This window comes from Mauremys mutica, chromosome 1, assembly GCF_020497125.1.
Source record: "Mauremys mutica isolate MM-2020 ecotype Southern chromosome 1, ASM2049712v1, whole genome shotgun sequence".
Classification (NCBI taxonomy): Eukaryota; Metazoa; Chordata; order Testudines; family Geoemydidae; genus Mauremys; species Mauremys mutica.
Window position 1 is genome coordinate 243,838,721 of NC_059072.1, and position 23,226 is coordinate 243,861,946.

Genomic DNA, 23,226 nt, shown 5'->3' on the forward strand with positions numbered 1-23,226 from the left:
TCCTTGCACACTTGCATCACTGAAACCCCCACAATGGACTTCCCAACTCCAGACTGATTCGTGATTTACCGGTAACAGTCTGGAGTTGCCAGCTTCCACACAGTGATCACCACTCACTTTTCCACTGTGAGGGCAGTTGTCATTTTGGTGTCCTTGTGCTGCAGTGCAGGGGTGAGCTCTGCACACAGTTCCAGGAAGGTGGCTTTACGCATCCAAAAGTTCTGCAGCCACTGCTCATCATCCCACACCTGCATAACAATGCGATCCCACCACTCAGTGCATTTCCCAAGCCCAACAGCTACGGTCCACTGTGTGCAGCTGCTCTATGAATGTCAACATTAATCTTGAATTGTTTCTTTCCATGGCACACAGCAGGGTAATCACCATAGATTCTTTGTCAGAGTTTCAGCTCATGAAATACTGCAAGATCAGCAACATTGTGTTCATAACACTCAACACAAGACTGCAGTGCAGAATCCATTCTTTCAGGAAGAGATGGCAGGTGTACAGTTTATAGGAGCAGTTGAAAAATGGTGCAAAACGCAGTCAGAAGCCCTTGGAATGATGGGATGGAGAAAACTGAATACTGGGACAGTGATCCCACCCCCATGATGCACTATCATCCATTCCGAGAACTCTTAGCGGCAGAAGGTGGTAATTTGCACAGTAGGATAGCTACCCACAGTGCACTGCTCTCTGTAATTTCTAGAGCACTAACTGTGGACACGCTCTGGCTACACAAGGAACGTTGTGTGAACATGCACAAGTGATGTAATTACAGCAGTTTATGATCATGGATGCAACTTAAGTCAACTTAATTCTGTAATGTAGAAATGGCCTAGCTCTCAATGCTTGCAAGAGGAACTCAGGGCTTGGCTACACTCAAAACTCCAAAGCGCTGCGCGGGAGCGCTCCCGCGGCAGCGCTTTGAAGTGCGAGTGTGGTCGCAGTGTCAGCGCTGGGAGAGAGCTCTCCCAGCACTGGAGGTACTCCACCTCCCCGAGGGGATTAGCTTACAGTGCTGGGAGCTGCGCTTCCAGCGCTGGGGCACTGTTTACACTGGCGCTTTACAGCGCTGTAACTTGCTGCGCTCAGGGTGGTGTTTTTTCACACCCCTGAGCGAGAAAGTGCAGCGTTGTAAAGCACCAGTGTAGCCAAGGCCTCAGAGCCTCACAAGTTTTAGCCCTAACTCTCAAAAAGGTGTATAAAAGTTCCTTTTATAACAGAATGTGTAAAGGTGAAGAGACGCATATTTCAGTTTGACCTTAAAGGCGTGTTTTTCTTAGTTTAATGTATCTAAATATACTTCTGTTTTATTTTTAAAATCTTGAGTATGAGAAAATTGCATGAGTTCTGACGTGCCCTCGATAAATATGCATTTTGAACTGCACAGTGACAAAGCAGGCTGGACTTTTTGCACATCTCTTATTAACATTAAGTACCATTTTTATTGAAAATTGTGCAGGTCAATTTTGATGTTTTATGTTATCAAATGATAGGTCCAACACTATGCATATATGATTTTGATATTTAAAATATTATTGAGTTTGTGGAGCTATCTATGAAGGTTCTTATATGGTCCCCATCGGTGTAGTACTGAGTAGTTTGCAAACATTAACAAATTTATCTATACAAAACTCCCTTGGAGGTAGGAAAGTACTGAATAAACAAGTCAATCTGCATCAACTCATCTAGTTGTTTTCTCCCCGCCTAATTTACAGTATAGGGGTATTTTAGGTAACACCAAAGAGGTATTCTAAGAACTAGAAGCATGAAAAATCCTTCTCACCCCAAAGGTACATATCCTAATTCTTCAGCTCCTGCTCCCAACTCATAAGTGGCAAGAACTCCCATATCTCTATAATAATAGGGTAGCAGCTAACTTCCCCAAATTGCGGGTGGTAAATTCCTCTCTTGTCTAGGAGGTGTAGCACATTTAACCACCATTCTTATTTCACTGAAGTCAGATAAGAAGCTCCCATTGACTGTTGCTGCATCAGTCACTTGAACAGCTGAAGGCTAATAAAACTTAGCATTTTTCCTTTGGTTCTAATCAGTATTTAAATTAATGAAATTAAATGTAACTATTTCCTTGAGATTCTGTCAACTTAAAAAAAAAGCAAAGTGTATTTGTGCTACACAAAGCAACTTCAGTGCCTTGCTCTACTCAAGGTTATTTTTCTTTCTGATCTGTAGTTTTCTAGGATATTTGTGTTCCTAACTATATCTCTCTTAGGGTTTTCTATAGTGCTCTATGTTATTTATCTAGGCAGCTGACATTCCTATTTCTTTTCTCCTCTGTTGTTTTTTTTTGCAGGAGGATTCCATCATTTGAAATTTTATATCTTAGCTGTCCATACATCAAGTGGATTTTATTTGCATCTTATCACACAGTTTTTAGGTGGGCTCCCAGGGGTATATCAAACTAGCATACTTCTGACACTGGGACACCTCTCTGCCACCAGATCAGTGAGGGTATTACACTTCTAAAGTATAAAGGTATATGGGATATCTTCTGCTACCTATCCATGGTGACTGGAAACTCCAGGTTGCTGAGGTCTCAGCAGGCCTTGTGGGACAGATGATACTCTGGATCAGGGAGGAAGTCTTAAAGAAATTATTTCCCTATCCCCAGCTGTAGGTGATTTAATAACCCAGAGTGGGACAAGATGGGTGAGGTAATATCTTTTATTGGACCAACTTCTGTTGGTGAGGAAGACAAGCTTTTGAGCTACACAGAGCTCTTCTTCAGGTCTGGGAAATGTACTAAGGCCATGTCTACACTACCACTTATGTTGGCAAAACTTAGGTTGCTCAGGGGTGTGAATAAATACCCCTTGAGCAAAATAAATTATGCTGGCATAAGTGGTAGTGTGCACAGCGCTATGTCAGCGGAAAGCGGGAAAGCTTCTCCTGTCGGCATAAAGTGGCTACATGGGAGATCTTACAGTGGCGCAGCTGCATCTATACAGCTGTGCCTCTGTAAGCTATCTAGTGTAGCTATAGCCTAAAACTGTCACAGCTAAATACAAGATCAAACAGATAGTTTAGCATAAATAGTTAGCACATATGCTAAGGTGCCACTTAAGGTGAAGTGGCCCATTAACATCCAATTCATAACTTAGCTAGACACCAAAAATCATCATCTTAGTAAAGACGTGGATTTATGGTTTATCACAACAATTTGCAACCCACGAACTCCTCTTTTTGTCCTATGACTACAGTAGTGTTGATGGGCCACTTCACCTTGAGTGGTTGCTTAGAATATATGCCAACTGCTTATGCTAAACTATCTGTTTGATCTTGTATTTAGCTGTGACATTCTAAGCACCTTTCCCAGACATGAACAAGAGCTCTGTGTGGCTGGAAAGTTTCTCCCTCTCACCAACAGAAGTTGGTCCAATAAAAGATATTACCTCACCCACTTGTCTCTTTAATATCCTGGGACTGACATGGCTGTAATAACCCAGAGTGACTCTGTTGCAGGCTTGATTGACACTGGTGCTAAAACATTTGCAGAGGCTCTTTCTCTGTGACTGTATACCAAAATACACTCCAAGCACCAGCTCTCTTACCAGACAATCTTCCAACTTTGGGTAGGAAACACTGAGGCTGGGAAGACACTGCCATGACATTACTGTGAACAAAGGAAGAGCTGAGTAGAAAAGACAACATCCAGCCTCACGAGAGCCAACACTCTTGTGTAATCACCCTCTCTCAAGACACCAGCATACCAAAGTGAAGGACTAGTGTTGGGTGCCCGGGCATTTCCTCTCTTGCTATTCAGAGAAGGCTTCTCTTCTGTTGCTATAGCCACCCTCTTTCTTTCACATGCCGAATGGTAGGCATCTTTGCCTGGTTGCTATGTCAACCATCCTCCCTTTGCATGCAGAATGCCTAACAGCGGTTGATATGGTAACCTCTCTCAGAACATTTATACATGCTGAGTATGTGACAAACACTTTGGAGAAGGCATTTTTGGTTGCTCAGCATGTTGGCATACCACAGGGCAGCAGCCTGGGGCCGAGCGCATTCACACAACCATACACTGGGGAGAAGTGCAGACATTCAACATGAGCTGTGAGCAAATCCTGAGGTGAGGAAGCCAAGGTAAAACTGCTGCCTCCCACTCCCACACCTGACTGTATAAGCACATCAAGAATAAGAACCAGCTCTGACTGTTACCACAGAACCCTGATGAACATAAGAAACCATGATGCACAAGATGATAACCAATGTTCCAAGTGGGTGCCTTTAACATATGATGGTCATGGCAAGCCTCTCTTCCCACACATTCAACTGCATATGGAAAAGAAGCTTTCTGAACATGAGATGTTCTGGAAACTTTCTCTGTCTCTAGCATCGAGTTGCTTCTCAGAGACTGCGTATTTATACTCTACCCTCCTTGTGCAGTAGTAGAGCTAGCTGAATTTTTTTTTGACTGACCCTTTTTTCAGCGAAAAATGCAGATTCGGGTCAACTGAAATATTTAATGAATTCATGTCAGATTCGCCAAATTGATTTGGCAGGGGGAGGGGAGTTGAGGGCGGGGTGAAAACACTCTGAAAATATCCAAATGTTTTGTTTCAGTATTTTCAAAATGATTTTTTTTTATATTTTGAAATGTGCTTCACTTTTATTATTATTATTTTTAAAAAGGTAATACCTTGGGAAATAAAATGAAATGTTTTGTTTGACCTCAAACAATTTTTCCCCAATTTTTTGGTTCACTGAAAAAGTGTATATATTTTCAGGTTTATTTGAAATGATTTTTCTTCAGTGTTTTGGTATGGCCAGTGAACCAAAATATCACACAGCTCTAATCAAAGGAAGATGAAAAGAAAATCATGTAAATCTTGTAACAAAGTGTCAAAAATAAGCTGCTTCCTTGAGGGCCTATATAGAATCAGCCTTTTTTTTCAAGGTATTGGTGCACCTGTGTCCCAAAAGCCTCAGTACAGTCAGACCCATAAAATCCATGCATATGTTCTACTGATGCTTTCAGCTTCATCACACAGATGCCCAGTAACTCCACAGGGGCCTGATCATGCTTCATTAGGAGGCCCCCAGTACTCCTGCCTGGTACTATGAGCTCTGCACGGCTGGTGGGTAAACAGTGTCCGGTCCCGAATGCTCCAAGGAGTGCCAAACAACAGACACTGCCTTTCAGTCAGGGACGAGGGTGTCTCACTGCATAATCACACAGTGCTTCAGTGTTTCAAGTCAGAACTTGATGTTTACAGGACTCAAGCATTTCAGTTTAGCTGAGATGTGCTTGACAGAGGATAATGTTTCCATTACCAGTGTGTAGGGCCAGTGCCTTTCACAACACCAGAGATCAAGATGCAATGCCTGGATACCAAAGTATCAAGATCTAAAAATGCATAGGAGGGCAAGTCTGTGTAGAAAGACCTTTCCACACCTTACCAAGACAGCAATTTAAGACTAAATTGTCAAAAGTGCCTAAGTGACTTGAGAACCTAAGTCTCATTAGCTTTCAATGGGACTTAGGTACTTTGAAAATTTTACTTTTTGATATTAATCAAGATGCTTTAGCATTGAATTTCTCTTGGTAACAGAGCAATATTTTAACCAGGGAGGACAATTCTCTTGCTGGGGGAATGTGTGACACACTTCCATCCCGTCGTTATTTCTGTTAGTAGTCCTATCGTTTAAGTGTACATTAAACTAGTACTTTCTTTGTAAGGACATGGTTGAACAACCCTAACACTGCTGGATAACTTTTGTTGACTCATTGAGGTAGATGTGGCTTTTTTAACTCCACCAGGATATTGTGGAATGGGATGGAGACTTTTTGGGAGGCAGAGGAAACCAGGGTCTATAAGAGAGGAGTCTCAGCTAGGAACCATCATGAACAGAAAATCTTGGGAAGAAAGCTAAGTGTGAGGTTCATGTTGCATTATTATTGTTAAAATTACCCTAAAGCCAAACCCCAGAGTACATTTGGACTATAGGCAGAGTCTATGTATTCTCAGAAAAGAAGGCATGAATGAACACCTCTGCTCACAAATTGTTCATGCCATCTGTTCCTTGGAAGGCATTCTGCCTTTAGGGGAAGGCTCCATACTATGGCATAACCTCCAAGGGCTAGTTCATGCTCATAGTATGAAAAGGTGTGAAATTCTAACTTTCATTTGCACAATTCCTATATTAATAAATAATTACACAATATTTGAGAACTGATGATGTGTCAATATTGTACAGAAAACCGAATAGATAAGGTACTTTTCTCAAGGAGCTTACACTGTCATAAAATCAAAGCCAAAATACATTAAAAAGTTAGCAGAATGCTGTAAGTGTCCTGAAATATTGTACTCTCTTTGCCTACTTAAGCTACACGTTTCTTCATGTTGAGACTAGGGCTGTTGATTAATTGCAGTTACTTACGTGATTAACTAAAAAAAAATCACAATTTTAAAAATTAATCGTGATTAATTGCAGTTTTAATCACACTGTTAAACAATAGAATACCAACTGAAATTTATTAAATATTTTGGATGTTTTTCTACATATATATATATATATATATATATATAGTATTCTGTGTTGTAACTGAAATCAAAGTGTATATTTTTTTATTACAAATATTTGTACTGTAAAAATTATAAACAAAAAAAATAGTATTTTTCAGTTCACCTCATACAAGTACTGCAGTGCAATCTCTTTGTCATAAAAGTGCAACTTACAAATGTAGATTTTTTTGCTTGTTACATAACTGTACTCAAAACAATGTAAAACTTCAGAGCCTACAAATCCACTCAGTCCTACTTTTTGCTCAGCTAATCGTTCAGACAAACAAGTTTGTTTACATTTGCAGGAGATAATGCTGTCCACTTCTTGTTTACAGTGTCACCAGAAAGTGAGAACAGGCATTTGCATGGCACTTTTGTAGCTGGCATTGCAATGCCAGATATGCTAAACATTCATATACTCCTTCATGCTTTGACCACCATTCCAGAGGACATGCTTCCATGCTGACGACGCTCATTAAAAAAAGAATGCATTAATTAAATTTGTGACTGAACTTCTTTGGGGAGGATTGTATATCCTCTGTTCTGTTTTAACCGCATTCTGCCATATATTTCATATTTCAGGAGTCTTGGATGATGACCCAACACATGTTGTTCATTTTAAGAATTCCTTCACTACAGATTTGACAAAACGCAAAGAAGGTACCAATGTGAGATTTCTAAAGATAGTTACAACGCTCGACCCAAGGTTTAAGAATCTGAAGTGCCTTCCAAAATCTGAGAGGGACGAGGTGTGTAGCAGGCTTTTAGAAGTCTTAAAAGAGGAACACTCCAATGTGGAAACTACAGAACCCGCACCACCAAAAAAGAAAGCCAACCTTCTGCTAATGGCATCTGACTCAGATAATGAAAATGAACATGCGTTGGTCCGCACCGCTTTGGATTGTTGTTGAGCAGAACCTGTCATCAGCATGGACTCATGTCCCCTGGAATGGTGGTTGAAGCATGAAGGGACATATGAATGTTTAGTGCATCTGGCACATAAATATCTTGCATGCTACAACAGTGCCATGAGAACGCTTGTTCTCACTTTCATGTGACATTGTAAACAAGAAGTGGGCAGCATTATCTCCTGAAAATGTAAACAAACTTGTTTGTCTGAGCGATTGGCTGAACAAGAAGTAGGAGTGAGTGGACTTTCAGGCTGTAAAATTTTACACTGTTTTATTTTTGAATGCAGGTTTTTTTGTACCTAATTCTACATTTGTAAGTTCAACTTTCATGATAAAGAGATTGCACTACAGTACTTGTATTAGGTGAATTGAAAAATACTATTTCTTTTGTTTCTTTTTTACAGTGCAAATATTTGTAATAAAAATAAATATAAAGTAAGCACTGTACACTTTGTATTCTGTGTTGTAATTGAAATAAATATATTTGAAAATGTAGTTGGAACCATATTTTCCTTTTTTGCTCTTCTCACTTATAAATAACAAAAATAAATATGTGAACTGTCATTACAGATATCTGACTAAGTATTGGAAAAAAAATGGTAATCTCACGTAACACTGTGCAAGGCAACTGTTGGTGAATGCTGACTGTTTCAGTGCTGACCAGTGTGTGTATTTTTAATTATATATTTATTTAGCTGAAACCTTATTACAAAAAATTCTGAAATGTACTTATAAACTTCTTGAATCCCTCCTGTGTATGCCGGTGTGCCTAGTAGGGTGTGAAAAGTCAAAAGCATGTTTTCAAAGTACAGAATGCAGGAATTTAGCTCCCATTAGCTTTAATGGGAATCATGTAGTTCAGTCCCTGATTGATGCTTTAAAAATATGCCCCTTACTCTACAGTATCCATATCTAAGTTATGGAGAGACTACTAGATGGATTTTCCTGGTTTATTTTATCCTTTGAATGAACGAGCTGTATGGTTCCATCAAAAATAAATTGTTTAAAACAGTTGGGGATAATTCCATTTCCCTGTAGGCCAAGAAAGCAGTTGATGTGTATTTACATTAAAGAATAAATCTAAGATAAGTTCTCTTGCATTTCAAGAAGGTATAAATCAATCCTCAGGAACACTATAATAAATAATTTAATAAATAATTTAAAATCATGAATAGCTATATTAATATTATAAGCTATTGTGATTAACTATAATATTCTATTAACAATAATTTGGAGAAATACACCAATTTCTACACTTAATGGCCAGTTTGTTAACATCCTCCATGTGTAGTACACTAAAATGGACTGTAAAGTGTAATTGCAAATTTTATGGTATTCCTGCAGTGGTACATATTGTTAATGTTATTTTTGACAGGCAAATCGTTATATATTTATTTATATTTGTTTTCATTTTACGGAGTATTGAGGGCAAAGCCAAAAATAACTACTCTGTAATAGAAAATCAGTTCTTTTCTATTTATACTTAATATATTATGGTACATTAGTAGATTAGTAACTTTAGTAGGTTTCGAGTGGCTGTAAAGCTATGTAAGAATAAATAATGCAGTGTAATTTCTACAGATGTGTTCAGTCTGTAAAGAGAGGTACCATTTGGGGAATATTTGTTTAATTACCATATACACCTGCAGCATATATAAGGATATATTTTGTAAGACTGTATTATGCTCACTTATTCACATGTGGTGGAGATAATGGACACTACTTACAAAGAGCATAGGCACATTCTATTCTATTCTATTTAGGTTCTTACATGGCCCTCATCACCATAATAGCTGAACACCTTCTAGAAGTAACGGGAATATTATCTGCCATGTTTGGTTCTTTCATTCTCCCTTCTCAACAAAAAAACTGTAATTTTTTTATTAAAAAATAATGTATAATGCAGGGGTCGGCAACCTTTCAGAAGTGGTGTGCCGAGTCTTCATTTATTCACTCTAATTTAAGGTTTCATGTGCCAGTAATACATTTTAACATTTTTAGAAGGTCTCTTTCTATAAGTCTATAATATATAACTAAACTATTGTTGTATGCAAAGTAAATAAGGTTTTTAAAATGTTTAAGAAGCTTCATTTAAAATTAAATTAAAATGCAGAGCCCCCCGGACCAGTGGCCAGGACCCGGGCAGTGTGAGTGCCCCTGAAAATCAGCTCGCGTGCCGCCTTCGGCATGCGTGCCATAGGTTGCCTACCCCTGGTATAATGTATACCTGTATTATGTGTTATATTTGCAGAAACAAGGTCAAAGTGCACTTTGCACTGGAAACAAAAGGTAGTGAGTTTTTTGTGGTATTTAATTCCTGTGGAATGAATTCCCACAGTCTTGGACTTGTCTTGTGCTGTCTTCTGCACAGACAAGCTTTGTCCTTGCAATGGACAGTTCTACTGTGCCTGAGGATAGGAGCTGAACTGCCAGCTGCAGCCCTCATCTTGAAATTTTGGGCAGTCTAGTAGGTAGGCTGGGCCCAAATCATTGAGTGCCTTGAAGGCAATGACTGAACCCTTTGAAATTGGGAAGCCAACATCATGGTTTGATGTACATATGGAAGCCAGTGCTAGTGAGGAGACAGGCTGCTGTATTCTGTACCAACTGGAATTCTGTGAGGCTGACAGTTGCATGGACTATAGAAATAATCCAACCAAGAGGTGACAAAAACTGAGGCTAGGTCATCATCCATCAGCATGGCAAGCAGTCTTCTAGCCAGCCACAGATGATAGAACATGTTACTTGCAGATGTTGCTACGTGAAATGCACCATGCATCAGCAAAGCATTCGGGAGCACTCCTAAACTGAAAGTTTAATTGACCAGTTGCTTGTGCATTTTCAGCCAGCAAAGACTGCATTTTGTCTAAATCCCCCTCAAAATACTTTCCTCTGCTAACCAACATAACCTCTGTCTTGTTTGGGTTGAGCTTCAATCAGTTGTTCTTCATTCATGAGCTGATCTCATCCACTCACTGGGCCAGCAAAGAGACAATGGTGTTACTTGAGAGCAGTATAATGTTGGCTCATAAGTTCATGATATCTTTCCACTTCTGCTAGTTGTCGCATGTAGATATTGATCCTCATCTGATACAAATCAGTGTAACTTTATTGAAGTGAGTGGAGCTATGCTGTTTTGCAGAAGTTGAGGATGTGACCTCTAATGCCCACTCTTTTCTTACTCCTTTTCTATCAGAGTAATTTCAGCAGAGTTTTATCACCTCTATAACTTCATACTTTTATCTAGAGTGGAAACATTTTTTCATCAGAATTTGGCGGTTTTCATGTAGAATTGTTTTGATTTCAATGAATTTCTGATGGAAAAGTACCTGGTTTCCTGCCACCTCATCTAACTCATCAGCTAATTAGGGCAATTGGCTAGCTGTTAGCATGTATCTTATATCATACAAAAGAAGAGAGTGTTTTTCTTGAAATCCCCTTTCCTATTGTTCAGATGCTCTGTTTCAATTACATTTCAGTGAGAGCTGGTTACTCTTTCAGTGCAGTAACAGATCACGCTAGTGGTTTTATGACTTTTTTTCTGCTCCTTCTAAGTTATGCAAAATACATTTTATTATATAGTGTGCATTTTACAATACTCTGTATATATCCACTATTTCACTTATTCACGGTCTCCTTCCATTGGACATTTGAAGCAAAATAAAGTACTGTGCTATCTTTATTATTAATAGAAACAAACATTAATCAAGCCACAACTGGTAGAGAATGTATTTGTTCTTATTCATCAACATCAGAATGCCAGGAGGTATATGGTCCTCCTGATGCACTAATAGGAGCTATGCACGTGCACTGAGAGCAGCATATACCTTTTCCTTTGATGAGCGATGATGATTAGTCCCACTAAGAAAAACTTTTCAACCAAAAGATTGGATCAGGTAATTCTGAACAGTCATGTCAGATTTGGGCTTTAAAGCATGAACTGCATTCAGTTCCACAAGGACCTCTTTTCTCCTACCATTTGGTTCCTTTGTTTTAAATGCTCTTAGCTTCTAGAAAGGGAAAAACTTACCCAATGACTATAATATTGTATTTGCCAAGCAATTAAAACTAGTTTCTTAAAGCAAGATATCTTGCCTCATTAAAGAGAATGATTCACTTAATAAAAATCCCAAGGACTCTGAATGTTGAAGGGGATTAGTAGTTTTGTCTGAGTCTGAGGAGGAATGTTTGGATTTGATTGAAGCACTGGGTAGGATTGATGCCTGAAACTAGGATTTCTCCGTATGAAACCCTTTCCCAAAAATGGACATACAGGCTGCCACCAGCCCTAACAGTTTTACTTAGATGCATTAATGATAATTCCCACCCAACCTGAGAGAAGCAAGCCTGAGGGTTTCTGTATCACCAGCTTGCTAAACCACATGCAAATGGAAATACCTTGTGGCTTGCACACTTCTAGTTCACTATTTAAATATCTGGAAATTACATTAACTTCTCAGTGCTACGTGAATATTTTTGCTATTTAAAACACTTGTGTATTATTGAAAATCAGTATTTTAATAGGCAATGTTTGTGTTTTTATTCTAACTATAGCAACAATATTATACAAATTTTCTGTTTTATCCTGAATAATCAATTTGGTTTTCATACAAAGAATTATGAAAATAAAGGATCCTAAAAAGGAAATGCCCTGTCATATTTTAAAATAGATGGAAAAAGGATATTTTGAAGATTTGTTTTCCTTTTGTATGAACAGAAAATCTTAGTATGAAATTCATTTTGACTCTAACTTATTTTGCTAGTATTATAAAATATCCACATGCATTTTTATGTTTTTGTATAATATCCTAGATCACTGGTTTTCAACCTTTTTTCATTTGCAGACACCTAAAATTTTTCAAATGGAAGTGTAGACCCCTAGGGGGTCCATGGACCACAGGTTGAAAACCACTATTCTATGGTAATGACAACCTTTTGCGGATTCCTTAGACATAGTCTGCAGACCTGAGGTTGAAAACCACTGGTCTAGATTCAGTGCATGAACCACATAGATTATGATTTATCACAGAGGTTGGGAACCTCTTCCCCAGCATGTTAAATGTGGTTTTATTATTGACATGATCAATTAAAATTTGCGACATCTTAAAATAGCAAAAGATTTATTTAAATGGTTGAATAAAGTTAGGCTCCTATATCCATGTTTAGGCTCCTAAATAAGAGATCAGCATTTTCAAAAATGCTCAGTACTCAGCACCTTCAATTGACTCCACGCACAAAGCCATGAAAAATCAAAATATAGAAACTAGTATAATCAGGCTAGGAGAAGTTTAGCTAGGGTTTACCTACTGCTCATGTATATTGCAGCATGGTGGTAAAATCTTTACACTATGCCAGCATATATTCTCATTCTATAGGCACACATATGCACACCACATCTTTCCAATTTTGCTTTCTGATATAATTTTGACTGCTGTTCAATATATGAGGTGCCAGAGACTGGCAATTTAGTCCTATCTGTATCTGTTTCATGATCTGTAAAATGGGGATTGTAATAATATTTACCTAGTATTTAGTTACCCACCCCACAAAACGCCCTTCATCTCTCTCTTATTATGAAGCTCACACAATTTATAGTGGTAATTTGTGAGAGAGAGAGAGAGGAAAGATGCCAAAAGCAGTTGAATTTGCTAGAGGTTTTGAAATACACATTTAAACTTACTTGAAACCATTCCTGGGTCCTTTAACATTATTTAAAGCTTTCATGGTCTAAACTGGTTTTTTGCAAGGTAAATGTAACTCAAAATGTAGCTAAAATTGAGAACAGAAAACAATGAGGATGTTAAACTACAGTTAGGAAGAATTTATTTTTTATACAAGGTGTCACCAAATATGTAAACTTTATTTCCTCAGTAATGAATTATTGACTCTCTAATCAAGCATTGACTGCAGGGTTTTTTTCTTCTCCATTTCCCCACCAGGATTATACCTTAACAATGTATTTTCAACAATATTGGAGAGATAAGAGACTAGCCTATGCTGGGATACCTCTCAACCTTACACTTGATAATCGAGTGGCAGATCAACTCTGGGTCCCCGACACTTACTTTTTAAATGACAAGAAGTCATTTGTGCATGGAGTTACAGTGAAAAATCGAATGATTCGCCTTCATCCAGATGGAACAGTGCTGTATGGCCTCAGGTCTGTATTTTATGATGAAGATTTCATAGCCATTGTTTCGTATTGTTGATATTTGTTTTCTGGTACAAGGTTATTACACACTCTATGTAGCATATTATGTAACTTTCACAGTAACCCTGAAAGATGCCTGTAGAAAATAAATAACACACTCAAAGTTTCTTAATTTTGCCACCAGTGTATTCAGTCAGCTTTTATCTGTTTATACAGTGTCACCATAACTTGAAAGCTCTGCATCTACAGAAAGTTGAAAGGAAACCATTAAGGTTGAAAGGAAACCTAAATATTTCATTCAAAAAATATGGGCAATGAGGTTTAATTTGGGTGCTGAGTTCCTCTCTTGATGTACCACTACTCAGTAGTGGAAAAAATAAACCCTGGAAAAGCAAAGTCTATAATATTAAAACATGAATGTGTGTACCTTCTAGATTTTATATTTACTCTGGAAGTGTAAAGGGGCTTTAAAGAACACTGCTTTATATCTATTTTAAGTCCCTATACATTGCCAGAGCAGTAAAAAGGGGAGTTCGTGAAATGAGAATCAGGCCTGGAAAGTTTAATTGAAATTATAGAGGGTGGAACTCTTTACAAATTAGGAAGGAATGAGGATGTGGAATATTCCCACCACAACTACTTTAATATTTACCAGAGCTTCTGGTTTTATCAGGTGTTGAAGTTTTATTTGACTTTGTCACTGATTCATCACTTCCCAAGCTTCCATTCTGTATAAACTGGGGAGGGGCGAGCCTGTTTATATAAAATAAAAAGAGCCCCATACCTTTATGGAAGTTCAACAAAGTTGGGTATGTTCATGTTCAGCAAGTGATTGCTGCACCATAAGCTATGTTTAGTGAAAGGAGGCTTTTGCTTTTGCATGCTATGTACCCATGTTGCAAATACTAAGATGTTTTGCAGCAGTAGCAACCTGAAATCTTACTTTTGAATTCTTCCCTTTTTGAATTTAAATAAAACAAACAACAGAGCTAAATCTTTTCTTTTATTCTTCTTCAAGAATCAGCCTCACAAACAACAACGTAAAAATATATGAATATTAGCAAAGTACAGTTATTGCTTTGAATTACAAGTACTTCGTTGCAACTTTGTGTATACATTTTGTGGCAATGAACCGCTTTCATGACATCAGGGCTCAGCATTTCTCCCTCTGCATTGAGGGGACTTGGGGTAAAACAGTCCCACTTTGGAGGTTTTATACTTCACGTTGGTTTATTTACACAGTAGGCCTTAGGGTTGGCCTGAGGGCACCTTTAAACAAAAACAAACTAAAATATTACATTTCCTAACTCCCTGCAGTACAGTCTCTCATGTTGACCACCAATTGCCAGCCACCTCTCTAACCCACTCCGGGTCCAACTATGCTGGGAACCAAGGCCCCTTTCCCAAACAGAAATAAACACAAGATTTGCCCTTATAGAGAAAACGAGCTCTTTATCTTGGAGAAGCCTTCTCCCCCTGCTAAATGCAACCCTTCTGCAGCTTCTTCTCCTCCTTTGTCTCACTCACTGGAAGAGGTTTTTAATGGTCACGGGCTGCCCTTAATTGGACTCAGGGTGTCCTTAATCAACCTGAGGTAACTTCTTGCCATTCATAGGAAAAGGGACTTTAACCATTCTAAGGCAGATACACCTGCCTTCAACCATTCTCCCAGAATTGTCGGTCTGATTGTGTCATAGTGTTCACAGCACATTCCCAAATCAATTTGATTAATGTTAGTTATAAAATTAAATCTCAGTATTAATTGGTAGAAAATCATTTATTTGATAAATTTAGTCTGCTCTTCTGCAGACAGTGAATGCCCATTAGCAGATTACACTTTCCTTGTTGTTTGATTTTACTCAATGAGAAGAGACAGAGGGACATGGACTTCAGTGCCAGCAGTAGATAGATTATACCCAACTCGCAACTTTCTTCAGACACACATCACTCTTGCCCAGCTTTTGCTGAGCCTGCAAGAGAGAAGAAGTTCATGAAATTAACTCTTAGCAAAAAGAAAGGGAAAAACATTCTGAAAGCCTGGTCAAAACTTAACCTCCTGGATCAAAGTTGCAAAGGTGGTTTGCAGACTTGTGCTCCCTCTAGGCTTTGCTGCTTCTGAACAGTCAAATGACATCAGTAGCCAAAAATACCTTCTGCCATCTTCATCTGGTCATGAGGCTATGCCTCTTCTTTAGTGAGTACCTGGCTTTTGTAATTTTCATGTTTGACACCCCCAGCACTCAGTTACTACAATGCACTGGATGATAGAAAATATCATGAGAAAGCTCCAGGTGGTGGACCATCTTCTGAGTAACACAGATCCCTGAAAGTGCCTGATGAAAGTGACCTATATGCCACACTGGCTCCATGTTAAGTAACTAAAATTCAGAACCCTGATCTTCAAAGCCTTCAAGAGATTGAGCCTTGGTTATCTCAGGTTTCTTCTCTGCCACAACAACCTCTATCCATGAAGAGCAATGGAATTAATAGTTCCAAGGATGAGACTGGATTTTCTCAGAACCTGATCAATGGCTGTGGAACTCCCTTCCAGCACAAAATGTAAAATGCACATTTCTGTGCAGCAGCTTTTCCACAATAATAATTCAAACAAAAAAAATGTAATGTCATTTACAAAGAGGGGATAGAAAATAAAGTATCCTTGGCTGTTGTTTGCTTACCAGATGCAAATCTTTTTGCCCTCAGACACTATGGTGATGGAGCATGTTATAAATACCTAAAGTGAGAGAGAGAATTGTTTTGCAAGTCTTCTTAATCTGTGAATTGATTATTTTTAGTATTCAATACTCAGTATTTGAACATTCACTCTATATTGATTAGTTATGGTTGGTCAGATAAGGAACGTGACATTGCTTCTGTTCTTTAACTGAATGAATGTAATTCTTATAAGCAAGAGGGAAGGACATCTGAATTAGCCACTGGGACTCTGAACCTCTCAGAGAGACATTCTTAGTGTACTTAAATTTACTTAGACTGTAAGCTTTTTGAGGAAGGGACTATTTTTTTATGTTTCTGTACAGTGCCTGGCACAACAGATTCAGGGCCTTTAAGCAACACAACAATATAAATACAAATAATAATAATAATTAATAAGGTTGCAGTTCAGGGAGAGGTGTCAGGAGATAAACTAACTTAGGAAATTTTGGTTCCTTTCTGTATTGCATGCATATAAAGTGTGTGTGTGTTTGTGTGAAATTCGATCTTTGTCTGGCTCATATAATTGCTTCTCTACCAGGGCTCTGCTGAAGGGTTCTAGGAATCCTGTCATCCTGCTGTGCCAGACAGCATCTCATTCCATAAAAAAAACATACCTCTTATTTTGTGCATAAGCTAGCCTGAGTGAACAAAACTTTCCTTTAGCAAGCATGTGTGCAAGGAAAATGAGGTTGCCTGAAAGTTCACAGAAATTGTACATAAATGGAACTGAGCATTACTGCAGCAAATGATTTTGTACATTTGAGTAAATGTGGTATTTACCTATCTGTTTTATTTTTTAAAATCTTTAGTTTGATGTTTTGGAATTACATGTTAGTGTCTTGATTTAATACATAAATATCCTATGTATTCCTGACAATGCAACCTTGCAATACATAGATGTTGGTGGGGCTTAGGACAGAGTACATTATCTAAAAAGGCATAAGGCAACCTCATGTTAAAGGCAAATACAAATTTGCAAGCTGCAGCATTTTTAGTAAATATACCAATGTTATCTTTTATAAATGTCCGTTTTCTGTCTACTTGGTATTTGCCAATAGTTAAAGACACTAATATTTGAGGGACCTTGATACTGCAACTGCCTCTGCATGAATTTAACCCATGCAGATCCCATAGCAGGATCTGGAACCATGCGACCCATTGTTCAATGTAGTAAATATTTTCCTTTTAAAATAGAATTGGATAACAGCACAATAATCACAATTACGCATTACTGATTTTTCTTATTGTTTTGAATTGGACCTACCAATATTGTATTATATACAAAATAATTTGATTTCATAATAAATGTGACTTTGTAAAGTTCATAATTGTTATGATTGTGTAATTTAGAATGTTCCTACAATGATCGCAGATAAAATGTTAAGTAATTTTTTCCCCTGAGTGCATTACTTGGTGCTCGTTTTATGTGCTAAATCAGAGTTGCTAACAGTCATACTGCAGAGACACTAGTTTCCATAATTAATAATCCTGAGTCTAGCACCTTGCCTGAGGAGCCAGCAAGGCACTGGGCAGATGTTCGATTGAGATAAATCCTTCTCCTAAGCCACAGAGCAGCTGTGGAAGCTGTTCTTTGTAAACTATTCGAGTCCGTTGGGACATGTGTTAAGACAGAACATCTGTCAGGGCAGACATGCCGTTGGGTAGCTGAAGGAACATGTAAAAGGGGCCATCTGAAATAATCCCTCCATTGAACACTACCTAGAGAGGGAAACTTACATGAAAAGAGTGGCCCAAGGTAGACAGTGATGGCAGAGCTTTGTTCATGCAGTAAACGACCTTTGACAGTGAAGGAAGGATTCAGATTCAGATTTTTGTTTAAGAATTAACCATTTTTCAAGATTGTGTCTATGAACATCAGAAAAGGGTTAATTTGGTTTTAAAATCTGGACCTAATCAAATATAGAAGGTAGTTTAAACATGAACTTCACATGAAAGCAATATTAGATAGATGATGCTCCCTTAGCATATGCTAAAGGCTAAGACCACAGTTCAGCAAAACACTTAAGCGTGTGCTTAAACTTAAACAGATGTTCAAGTTCATTGCTGAATCAGGGCCTACATGTCAGTATTAATACATTATTTTTAAAATTAAGCTCCAATTCTGAGTCAATATCAGGCTTAATATAACGGCTTTGTATGCATACATATATTTTATTACTTTAAATTGAAATTTATAAAAATAATTTTAATATATTGATCATTTCAATATTTACTATACATTGATTGTATAAATATGCTAAATTTGGATTGAATGTACAAGTTGTACTATTGCATTTAAATAAGCTTAACTATTTTGAATCTATCCTTCCACTGGCTGCTGTGGATTTTATTTCTTTATATGAGTTTTGATAAAACATAACCACAGTTAAACCATGTTGTATGATAGTTAAAAAAGAAGAAGGAGAAAAACTGAAAACAAATGTAGTATAGTAAAAAGCATCATCATGGCATGTATAGCAAACTTTTATGGATAAACATTTTCCGATATAAAGCCATGTTCTTTAATCGTGACAAATGTTTGAATAGTGCTTACACACTGAGCCCCAATGGGATTACTCAAGTGCCAGTTAGAGTGAATAATCTTACTGAAGTCAATGGAACTACTCATTTGAGAAAGTTCTGATCAGTGTAAGAGCTGCAGAATCTGGTCTGTAGTCGATGCCTTTCTCTAAACATTCCTCATGTTTAAAGAAAAAAATGAATGATTGGCCTACTGTAATTCCATTTGTTTGTATTTCAGAATCACAACTACTGCAGCTTGTATGATGGACCTGAGAAGATACCCATTAGATGAACAAAACTGTACTCTGGAAATAGAGAGCTGTATGTATATATACAGATACAAATAAAGTCCAGTTCAGTTGTGTGGGCAGTTTTCCCCAGTACAGCCATAGAACAGTCATCCTGATGCCTAACAAACATGTGAATTCCTTAACACAATGACCCTTTGGAGTGTTCATTTGATTTTATGCATCATTTAAAATATAAGAGAATTATTAATGTCAGGCTTGCATGCTGTGTTAATAAAAAGTGGGGTTAAGAGATAGAAAGAATGATACAGTTCATCACTCCAGACTGATTAGGTAGAGGTAGTCACTGGATATTTATCTACAACATGAGAACGAAGGTTCATATTTTAATCAGATTGACTTTGAAGAGAGCAAACACTAAGATACAATTTTCTTTCAGTGTGCTTTATTATGCATGAATGGCTTTGCCATGGGACCTCGCTGGCCGTCATGCCCATTTATGATTTGGAGTTCAACTCTACACACAAGCAGATTCAATCTTCAACCTTATTGTTTTCTATAATTGGAATATTCTGATATTTTGTAACTGTGCTTCAAGAGCCACTGCTCTATTTCTACTACATGATGGGGAGTGAGGGGAATGTCTACATACATAAAATATCACACATGAAGAACATACTAATGAATTCTTTGTTTAAATTACACTTGACTTAATCCCAGTCCCATTGGCATTAATGAGAGTTTAACCATTGATTTCCATGGGAGCAGTAGAAGGCCCCCTCTCTCTAATACAGAGGTGGGCAAAATACAGCCCACGGGCCACATCCGGCCCGCGGGACCCTCCTGCCCAGCTCCTTAGCTCCTGCCCTGGGAGGCTTGCCCCCGGCCCCTCCTCTGCGTTCCCCATCCCCCGCAGCCTCAGTTCGCCCCGCCACCAGCGCAACACTCTGGGTGGCAGCACTGTGAGCTCCTGGGGCAGTGCCGCTGCAGAGCCCGGCCTGATCCGGTCTCTGTGCTGCGTGGTGGCGTGGATGGCTCTGGTGCTGGTGCTCTGGGCAGTGCGGCTCTAGTGCCACCATCCACCGGTGCTCCAGGTAGCGCCGTAAGGGGGCAGGGAGCGGAAAGAGTGGGTAGGAGACTTCAGGGTGGTGGTCAGGGGGTGGGGAACAAGTGGGTTGAATGGGAGTAGGGATCCTGGGGGGGCAGTCAGGAAGGAGAGGAGGGGTTGGATGGGGTGGCAGGGGGCAGTCAGGGGCAGGGGTTCCAGGGGCGGTCAGGGGACAGGGAGAAGGTATGGTTGGATGGGGCAGGAGTCCTGGGGGGGCAGTCAGGAATGAGAGGAGGGTTTGGATGGGGTGATGGGGGGCAGTGAGGAGCGGGAGTTCTGGGGGTGGTCAGGGGAAAGGGAGTAGGGGCGGGTGGATGGGGCAGAGGTTCCGGGGGGGAGGCTGTCAGGGAACAGGGGGGTTGGATGGGGCAGGAGTCCTGGAGGAGGGGGCCGTCAGGGGGCAAGAAGAAGAGGGGGCTATGGGGTGCAGGCCGGGCCATGCCTGCCTGCTTAGGGAGGCACAGCCTTCCCTAACTGGCCCTCCATTCAATTTCTGAAACCCGATGCGGCCCTCAGGCCAAAAAGTTTGCCTGACCCTGTTCTAATATGTTTGTTTGCATTGGTAGAACATTCTCTCTTTTCCTGTTAATTAATACTAAGTGCATTTGATATCTGAAATTACACCAATCTGTAAACAGACTCCTTTCGTCAGTATTAGGAGCCACTTCCTGGTCGTATCTATGTCTTGACAGTAGGCTATCTGGTTGCCTTCATTTTTGCCCTGAATTTCATCAGAACTAAAAAACAAAACAAAAATCTTGCCTCAAATACTTGTGAACTCTTGTATTTAATGGGGACATCCCTTTAAGAGAGCATCTTAGAATGGTAATATATTTGAAAACCACCCATATGGAATAAAATAGTGGAACTATTATAGCTGCAAAGCCCTAATCTACTCTGAAATCTTCTGAAATGATACTATGTACTAGATTTTTCATGGTAGAATACAGTAGAGGTTTTTTTCCACCTTACATTTGTGCTTTGTTTGAAGATGGTTATACAACAGATGACATAGAGTTTTACTGGAGAGGTGGAGATAATGCAGTGACAGGCGTAGAGAGGATCGAGCTTCCGCAGTTCTCCATTGTGGAATACAGACTGGTGTCAAAGAATGTTGTCTTCGCCACAGGCAAGTGTTTCTTTTGTTTGCATGTTCAGTGTGTTCATTTCCTTACATATGTCAGTTATTATTTTGTGCTGGATACCACATTTGTGATAAATGACTAGCTGGTAAAGCCATTATGCAGTAATCCATGAAGCAGGAAGACTTCTCCATTTCTTTTTACAGATGAGTAGTCCATGAGAGACTATGTTATGACGTACTTAGCAGAAAGGCTAAACATCTTTGTTATTGGGTATGAAGCCTTTCACTTTGGGCCCATAGTGACCTTACAGAAGTATGGGAATGCCAGGTTAAAAATAACAGCTTTATGATCATTGATCTACAACTCTTGAGTGTGTGTTTGGATTGTGTTTCAATACAGTGGATGCAGTGTATTTTATACCTTGTGTTGCATTAAGGTATGTGTCTGCATGTAGTAGGCAACAGAAGACACCTAGTTTCTACACATCCAAGGCCTCCTATAGTCAGTTTTGGAGAGCTAAATCTGGGGTCAGAGGTCCTCCCCCTCTCCCCCCACTGGAAATGTAGTTTAAATTGATAGAATCTCACAGCATCTCTGAAAACTAGACCACTTATTGAGGTGACTGAAGACAACATGGATTTAAGTGCTTAAAATCTTTGAAAATGCTGGCACCAATGACTTGCCTGTGGCCACACAGTGACTCCTTGGCAGAGCTGGGGTTTCTGCTCAGGAGTTGCAAGTGCTCGGCCCTCTGTTCAGACCATGAAACCATGCTGCCCTTTCCCCTGACCACCCCCTTCATCCCAAAGCATTTAACAAACTAAGCATATGGTACATTTATGGGAATCTCTTCACCGATTCCTTGAGCATAGCATCTGGGTCAAAGTGCACAGCAGCACTACTTGTATTTCATTACAAAATATAAGCATTGGCAGAAGAGCAAATGATATGAGTATGTTTGCCAAATGGTGTCATATTTCTTTGGTCATAGTTAGGACAAGAGGGTTTTGTTTAAATGGAAAAGGAAACAGATTTGTTAATCCCTTACCACTCCTCTCTGCTACCTGATGCACTCCTATCATAATCACACACTGAAGGTGGGAGTTTTTGTGAGAACTGTTTTTTAAAATATTGGTTGCATGGCACTGATGGAGAACTTCATTTTTGCACTGGTTACAGGAAGTTAAGAAGAGATTTTAGTACAGGATAAACCAAGTTTTAGTTCAAGAAAGTGTGAAATGTTTTTATGATGAAATCTGGAATAATTTACAGATAGAGAGTCCTGTTAAACACAGATGAAAGAGAAATCTAAAGAACTGTGTGACAGCCATATCAAAGAGATTGAAGAGGCAATAATAAACAGGATTGGACATTTATATGGATAAAAAGAATATTCAGCATTATAATAGTTATTGCTAACAAAAATTTAAAACTCCATGCTTCAGGGTTTAAAGCAGCCTAACTATTAGGGATTAGGATGAGATTTTTGTGGGAGGTAGATTATCCTACATGTCTACTATAAGGTTTCTTGTACCTTCCTCTGAAGCATCTGATGATTGCCAGTGATGGGGACAGGATACTGGGCTAGATGGACCGCAGACCTGATCTAGTATGGTAATGCTGTTTTTATGCAAGGGAATCAATCTTCCACCAAACCAAATTTACGTTTCTACCACAACAGCACCCATGTATGGAATAGCCTCCCTGAACTGATCCACGTGGCCAAGTCCTTCCATTTCGAATCATTCCTCAAAACTCACCTCTGCCATACACCACAATAAATCAGCCAGCTAATTAGTACTTGATAGAGAATGCAGTTTATATTAATTATTATTAGCATACAATTTTTTTGATTGTATGTTTTATCCATCTTCTTATACATCTGGCCAATGCCCAGCACATTGTGACCATAACACAAATAATAATAGTAATTAATAATAATAAATAATAAT

The 23,226-nt window shown here is 38.9% G+C and overlaps 1 protein-coding gene across 1 annotated transcript in view; it reads left to right on the plus strand.

Moving 5' to 3' along the window:
• GABRB3 (gamma-aminobutyric acid type A receptor subunit beta3) overlaps nt 1-23,226 on the plus strand; it is a 146,540-nt gene that overhangs the window by 102,258 nt on the left and 21,056 nt on the right. The window contains exons 4-6 of the mRNA XM_045005074.1: nt 13,384-13,604; nt 19,072-19,154; nt 21,181-21,318. Of these exons, the coding sequence (XP_044861009.1) occupies nt 13,384-13,604; nt 19,072-19,154; nt 21,181-21,318 (442 nt within the window). The remainder of the gene's footprint in view (nt 1-13,383; nt 13,605-19,071; nt 19,155-21,180; nt 21,319-23,226) is intronic.